The sequence below is a fragment of the Daktulosphaira vitifoliae genome, unplaced genomic scaffold, assembly GCF_025091365.1.
Source record: "Daktulosphaira vitifoliae isolate Bord-2020 unplaced genomic scaffold, ASM2509136v1 Scaffold_3, whole genome shotgun sequence".
NCBI classification, from domain to species: Eukaryota; Metazoa; Arthropoda; class Insecta; order Hemiptera; family Phylloxeridae; genus Daktulosphaira; species Daktulosphaira vitifoliae.
In genome coordinates this window covers 8,741,025-8,748,959 of record NW_026099574.1, presented here as the reverse complement: position 1 = coordinate 8,748,959, position 7,935 = coordinate 8,741,025, and the positions used below count along the sequence as shown (strand labels likewise).

The following is a 7,935-nucleotide window of genomic DNA, read 5'->3' as shown; positions in this document are numbered from 1 at the left end:
TTATTTTATGTACTACTAAATGAAAAAAAAAAATTTGTCCCGACGACCTATCTTCTATGCGCAAAAGGCTACCGTATTTAAAAATATGCTATTTTTTATTAAAATTCTAGGTTTTGTATTTTATTTTATTTTAAAATATTTTATTAGGGGAATAAACTGACTTTCATGAATATTATATAATTTCATTGACATAGAATAAAGTTCATAAGACATATGATATTATACTTATTAACATTTTTTACTTTTTTAAAGTCGAAAAAGTAATTTTTAAATTTGAGTTAGCTTAAATAGCCAATTTTATCATGCAACAAAAATCAACGAATAGTTGCCGAATGGGTAACACCTTGATCTTTAACGCCTAGGGTACGAGGTTCAAATCCGTTTGTGGCTTCTAAAATTTTGCATTTTTTTTTTGAGTTAGAATAGAATTTTCAAATCATTTGATATTTATCTCATTTAGATTCAATAATTTCAATAAATATAAAGGATCTTATCACTTTAGTCTCCCCTCGTGAGAAGAAATTGATATTCATGTTAATATTATTTTACTATGTGGTTCTTTTTCTGGCTACGATTTATTTTGCCAACCCTCACTAGACCTACTTTTTTCAACGATACGTCAAATGATTCATTTAAGTTTATGATATTTAAGTTAATGATTAGTTTAAGTTATTACTCTTAAAAATCAAAAAAATATTCCTTATTCAAATAAAAAGTAGCTTAACTAGATTTGTCCATACAAACAATTAAAATCATTAATTTTTAATATTCTTAAATTATTTATTGTCGAATTAAATTTGATATGATAAAAGTATTCAACTACAAAAGTAAATAATTTTACTTTATAATTTATTAATTTTTTAACTCTATTTCTGTGTGCTACTACCAGTCTATAATATGCCAAATTTTTTAGTAATATTTTGCTATATAAATCATAAATTTAAAAAAAAAATGATTTTTAGTTTCACCTGAAGTTAACGATGGAGTTTTACAATTATAATTATATTTTTGATAATATGCTCAATTGAGTAAATCTTTTTAACTACTTTGGTTTGATTGGTTCATTTAATTAAAGTAAATTATTAAAATTAATTAAGTTCTGAATATTTCAATTGCAGAATTTTTTTAAACACCAAAAGTTATTAGGATATGATTACTATTCTTTATATTTCAATTATCTATTACGATAAAAATGTAAAAAAATCGTATTTTTCTGACAAATGTACTGTAATTAGTGATTATAAAATTTCCAGATTGCATATTAATCTTAAAAATTTCATTTTTTTCAATTTAATAATGTCAATTTCAAACTTGCAAGTTGAACTATAAGTTATGGTAACAAATTCATTTTTTAGCTTCGATGCGAAGCTGAGAAGGTATTTTTCATTAAAACTTTCACTTTAAAAGACAATAAAAAATAGGTTCAAAATGATTACCTTTAACATATTAAAAATCAAAATCAGTATTAATTTAATACAATTTTTTTTGTTCTTAATTATTTTTTTTTATATGTAAATACTTATTTTTTAATAATAAGTAATAATATTAAAACTTAGAAGTAATAGAAAAAGTTTAATTGCACATTTGAAAACATCACGAAAAGTTTATTTAGAAAAGTATATTTTTTTTCTGATGAAAGTTCCTTTTGTTTAGTGTATTTATTCATAAGTAACAAAATTTTTTTATTAAAAAGTATTGCATAAATTCCTTTAAATTTGTATACGCATTAAAAGTATATGAATATACAACTCCTTTTTATTTTTATAATATCTCCGTAAAAATTACAATATTATATTATTGAATACCACTTTCATACTCAATTTAATTACTGTAATTATTATGTATTCATATATTATAGTTATAAATCGGGGTAAAATTAAGGGAATAAGTGTTATTGTTGTTTTTGAAATAATCTACCAATTTCATTTTTTTCTATTTAATAATATTTATTTCAAACTTGCAAGTTGAGTTAAAAGTTATGGTAATAAATTCATTTTTTTTTTATTAAAACTTTCACTTTAAAGAACAAAAAGAAGTAGGTTCAAAATGATTACTTTTAACATATTAAAAATCAATAATAATTTGAAAATAATTAATTATAAAAATTATATAATATATAATTAAAATAATTACTAATCTGGATATAATTAAGGAAATAGGAGTTGATGTTGGGTTGGGTTGGTTACATTTTTAACTTTATAATGCTATAACTCATTGAAAAGTGTACGAATCAACACAATTTTTTTATGAGAAATAATATTTTTTAATAATCCCTTTTTCATTCGACATACTTTATCTTAATCAGGGTATTAATAAGAAACTAGCAGATAATGTAGCTTTTGTAATTATCCACCAATTTCTTAGAATTAAACACTATCTACTGATTTGCATCGAAGCGTTTCTTATGATAGTGATTTTAATCACTGTCAGATTAAATCTATACTGGACCCAACTATGCAACATCCCCACTATGACGCGACCCCACTGTGCTGGGTTTTTTTTAGAGTAAAATAATAATGAGTCACCTGAGAAGTATACCAATATGGAAGTTATCTAAAGAATCTATTGATCATGTAATTATAATTTAGATTTTAAATTATTATTGCGTATAATATAAAAATAATAAATTTTTAATTATTATGTAACAAAACACAGTGTACATCAATTAGGAAAACAAAACATTTTATGTAGTAAAAACTTCTCTTGAGGGGCTCTGGATTTCATTGGAATAAACAGGTGAAACGAGTTAGCGACACTGACAAATGTATATCTGTACACATACATTCTTTATGTATATAGTGTTCAGTCAGTAAGGAAACAGGTCAATTGTAACATACAATGAAAAACAACAGAAATTCGTAAGTCTATTACAAAGAATGGTGTCGAGATAATTATGGATGTTGAAATGAAAAATAAAGTAATAGTAGTAGCTAGGATAAATCGTAGAATTATAGTTGTAAAATTGATTTTCTAGGAAAAAGTGTTAAATGTAATAAATGTAATCAATGAAAAAGAATCAAGCAGTAGGACCATATGAAGTGCCAGTAAAAGTATCGGAAATATTAGGCAGAGTTGGCATAAGGTGGTTGAAGGAAATTTTAAATAAAATCTTTTTAGAGAGAAAAATCCCAAATTAATGTAGCAATAGTATTATGGTACCAATATTTAAAGGTAAAGGAAATTTATTAATCCATAAATGATGATCAATGTTTTTGTTCATTCATTTAAGTATTAAACTTCAAATTCGTTTCAGAATTATTTTTCCATTTATTTCAATTAGATTTACAATAAATTTTGGAAAATTATTTGAACATATGGTGATATTTGTATTAACCAATGAGTTTCATCGGAACAACAATATTTAGTTATCAAAATATTTTATTTTAATTAATGATTTTTTTATATCTTGTGATAGTTGTATCAATGCAATAATATATGTTACCAATGCCATGAAAATCTGAAAAAAAAAATTTATTAATGTATAAACTTAATTTGAATTATTGTTGCTCACTGAAGTACCTAATGTAATTATTTTAAATTATATCTAAGGAGATGCGTTTTTTTTTATATAATATTTTTATTAAAAATTTTAACATCCCAATTAATTGTGCCAAAATTTTCAAGAAAATGAATTTTAATACACCTAATTATATTTCTTGTCATGATACACCATTCCAAATAAATATGCTCTTATAATTATGATAAGTTTAGTCAGCTTTATTGTATGTTATCGGCCTCTAATACAAAATTTGGAATATGATTTTTCACTATAACGCAAATAAAATAAAATCTGTAGTAAATATTTTAGATTTTATTTTTTAATAACTTGTTATATTTATAATGTGAAATTTTAATTGTACTCTATTTTGCCTTTACGAGCGTTAGTTTATAATAAATACTAATTCTTATTTTGTTATATCTTAATTGATATTTGTTATAAATAAAAATAATAATGCTTTCTTTGAAACTATTAGTGTGCATTAAGTGAGAATATATTATAATGTCATGTACAACAAATAAGGCAATAACTCAAAAAATTCAACTTTGAGATTGTGAGGTATTTGGATTTAAGTTTTACTTTTTTTATAATAACTTCCATCGAAATATTGAAAATTTTGTTTAAATTTGAAATTAATTACTTAGAAAATTTATAAACATACAGTGTAATCAGAAAATACATTTTATTTTTGATTTCCTGAAAAATAAGAAAAGTGAATTACTGACTTATTTGTTGCGCATATCGATTTTATAATACACTTATTTACAATGAGTTAATTTGTATAAAAACTGAAATAATTATAACTGAGTTTTAACAAATGCCTATAAGTGATATAAATAGTCAATACATTTTAGAATATTTTTTATTGGTTATAATTTATTTATTTATAGTTTCTAGCAGTCGACTTGTTTATTATAAAACTTGTTTTTTATTATCCCACTCTGTTGAAAAATGTTAATAATATCAACAAAGTTGCTGTTAATAATATTTTTTGATTGATTTAAAAAGAACTTTGTCAGCATAATGACAAAATTATTAAGCAAATAGTTATTATTTGTTATTGATTAAAATGTTATTAATTCGACGAAAAATAATAGTTGTTAGTAGTAAACAAGTCACTTTGTATATTATTTTTTTATCATATTGTACTTTTAAGTATATTAATTGTCAGAACATTTCAATATCTCTTTAATCCAAAATTTTACTACTAATAAAATATTATTTTTTAAACTTATTTAAATGAAATAAAAAAAATAAATAAATAAAACTTACTGATGATATAATAGAATTTTTCACTGTAAAAAGCTTAGAAGCCGTAATTTTAGTATTCGAATTTTGTATTTGACACGTAAAAAAATTTATCTGTAACAATACATTTTAAAATAAGTTTTTTGAATAATTTTACACCTATCTTCTATAAAAAATTAATTTGCGAATAACAAAGTTTCTTAAGTTTTAATTATTAAAATCAAGTGAAGAAGATATCTGAAGAAAATGTCTAGTGTTACATCAATTTTAGCTTCGATGCGAAGCTGAGAAGGTATTAGTTTTACTAAGATGTGTTTATTTTTTTATTTTTTTTTTTTGTGTCTGTTACCACTTTTTCTCAGCTCTCACCGAACCAATTTCTTTCAATGATACGTCAAAAGATCACAAATTGTATCTAGTCGAAGACATTACCCTCAAAAATTGAAAAAAATGCCCTCGTTCCCCGTAAATGGGGGAAACCTCCAAAAAAATTACAAATTTAAAAATCGCTAATTTTCGAAATTTTTTCAATTTTTTTTACTTAAAAGTGCCATAACTTTTTCAAAAATGAACATATCAATATAATTCTTTTTTATATAGATGTGTAATATCATTACCTTTCGTTTGGTATATTTTATTTATAAATTTAACTCTTAAGCTGCCCACGAGGGGGGATTTAAAATGACAACTTTTTCAAAAAAAATTAACTTTTTCAACTTAACTTTTGAAAATGTTCCGGAAGGTCTGACACTTTTATATATATTTTAAATTAAAGCTAATGTAATGCACTTTATTATGGAAAAAAAAATTTCGTACTTTATTTTATCTTCACGGTGAAATAAAATAAAATAAAACGGTGAAATAAACACGGTGAAATAAAACGGTAGCCATCTTCACGGTGAAAATGGCTACCGAATGCTATTTTTGTGTGAAAATTTTCGATTTTGTATTTTATATTTTTAACTTTATTATGCTATAACTTTTTGAAAAATGTATGGATCAGTACAATTTTTTCATGAGGAGTAGTATTTATATAAATCTTTCTATTTAAATACTGGTTTTTTTAAATCCGACCATTTCCCTTAATACAGAGGGGATTCAAAACATAAAAATGCATATAGAAAGTAGAACTTTTTAAACGTAACTTTTGAAAGTGTTCCGGAAGGTCTGACACTTTTATATATATCTTAAATTAAAGCTAATGTAATATACTTTATAATGGCAAAAAAAATTTCGGACTTTATTTTATCTTCATGGTGAAAACAGACTTCAAAGTTTATAAAAAAATTCGATTTTTGTAAAAAAATTCATTTTTATATTTTTAACTTTATAATGCTATAACTTTTTGAAAGATGTATGGATCAATATAATTTTTTTTTTTTAGATGCATGATGTCTTTACCTATCATTTGGTATATATTTTTTTTATATCTGACCCTTTACCTGCCCACAGGGGGGGATTTAAAATGACCACTTTTTCACAAAAATTTACTTTTTCAACTTAAATTTTGAAAGTGTTCCGGAAAGTCTGACACTTTTATATATATCTTAATCCGTCGTTGGTACACATGTGAGCGCGCCGCTCACACAGATAGCATTTCGAGCGTTATTCGTACAAATATTATTGAATTAATCTGATACTATAAATACCTTCAAATAACATGTCTATAAATATTTTTAAAAATAAATGATTACGCTATTTGTCATTTCCTATCAGTTATCGATAGACAAAGTTAACTGTACCGATTTAGTGAGCGTCGCGCTAACACTGTACTAACCGCGCAATATTTTTATCACCACCGTCACAGTCGATTACGTACACGTGTTTTTACTATTTTTTAATTTATCATGTCCAATAAAGTTATTTCGTGGTTAGAAGAGACCGAAGAAGTTTTTTTAGATGACTCAGACGATACCGATGCTGATCCTAGTTATGTAGATCCCGCCGAATTACGTGAAAATGAGTCTGATAGTGACATTTCTGAACCTACACCTAGTATAATTACTCAAAGATCAAATACTTCACAAACCTCTCGTTCAAGAAGTCATAGTCCTATAGCACAGAATTCTTACTACTTAGGAAAAGATAAACAAACAAAATGGTATAAAGACGCTCCTCCTAAAAATGTACGTACTCGCCAACGTAACTTCGTTTTACGTTTACCAGGCGTAAAACCAACAGGTCGCAATGCAAATTCTATTTTGAAGTGCTGGAACTTATTTTTTGCTGTTTCCATGATTGACGATATAGTAAAATACACCAACATATATCTGGATAAAATTCGTTCAAAATATACACAAAAACATATGGTACGCGAAACCTCAAAATCCGAAATAAACGCGCTTTTTGGACTGTTATATTTGGCCGGTGTTCAACGTGGTAATCATCTCAACCTTGATGATTTATGGTCAAATGACGGCTTATCTCCAGAGTATTTTCGAGCAGTTATGCCAAAAGCACGATTTTATATTCTTCTAAGAGCAATGAGGTTTGACGATATAGGTACACGGGCTCAGAGAAAACAATTTGATAAGCTTGCGGCCATTCGTTCAATATTTGACGAATTTGTTCTACGCTGCGAGAATTATTATACAGTGTGGGCAAATGTAACTATAGATGAAATGCTCGAAAGTTTTCGAGGCCGTTGTAGTTTCCGAGTGTATATCCCAAGTAAACCTAACAAATATGGTATAAAAATCCAGGCCTTAGTCGACTCTAGCACCTTTTATACGTCGAAAATGGAAGTGTACGTTGGGACTCAGCCCGATGGGCCTTATAAATGCGAAAACGACCCAGCAAGTGTAGTAAAAAGATTAATCGCCCCAATTACGAAAACAGGTCGTAATATCACCATGGATAACTGGTATAATTCTATACCTCTAGCAATTGATCTACTAAAAAATCACAACACTACTGTAGTTGGTACACTTCGTAAAAACAAACGTGAAATTCCCCTTTGTTTTTTAGACACTAAAAAAAGGCAATTGAACTCTACGATGTTTGGTTATGACAAAGACATATTGCTTACGTCATATGTACCAAAAAAAAATAAAAATGTATTGCTTATTTCCACTATGCACGAACAAGGTGTCATTGATCCAGAGTCTGAAAAAAGAAAACCAGAAGTGATAACGTACTACAACAGTACAAAAAATGGCGTGGATTGTGTGGATGAAATGAAGGGCGAA

At 25.9% G+C, this 7,935-nt stretch overlaps 2 protein-coding genes across 2 annotated transcripts in view; both read right to left on the bottom strand.

Moving 5' to 3' along the window:
• LOC126902022 (uncharacterized) overlaps positions 1 to 7,935 on the bottom strand; it is a 96,281-nt gene that overhangs the window by 16,641 nt on the left and 71,705 nt on the right. The gene's annotated exons all lie outside the window — the stretch shown is intronic.
• The window catches only part of LOC126902540 (uncharacterized), a 14,338-nt gene continuing 8,935 nt past the window's right edge, over positions 2,533 to 7,935 (bottom strand). Inside the window, exons 3-4 of the mRNA XM_050679924.1 lie at positions 4,772 to 4,861; positions 2,533 to 3,457 (exon numbers count right to left, since the gene is read on the bottom strand). Coding sequence (XP_050535881.1) covers positions 3,362 to 3,457; positions 4,772 to 4,861 — 186 coding nt within the window. The 3' untranslated portion in view covers positions 2,533 to 3,361. The remainder of the gene's footprint in view (positions 3,458 to 4,771; positions 4,862 to 7,935) is intronic.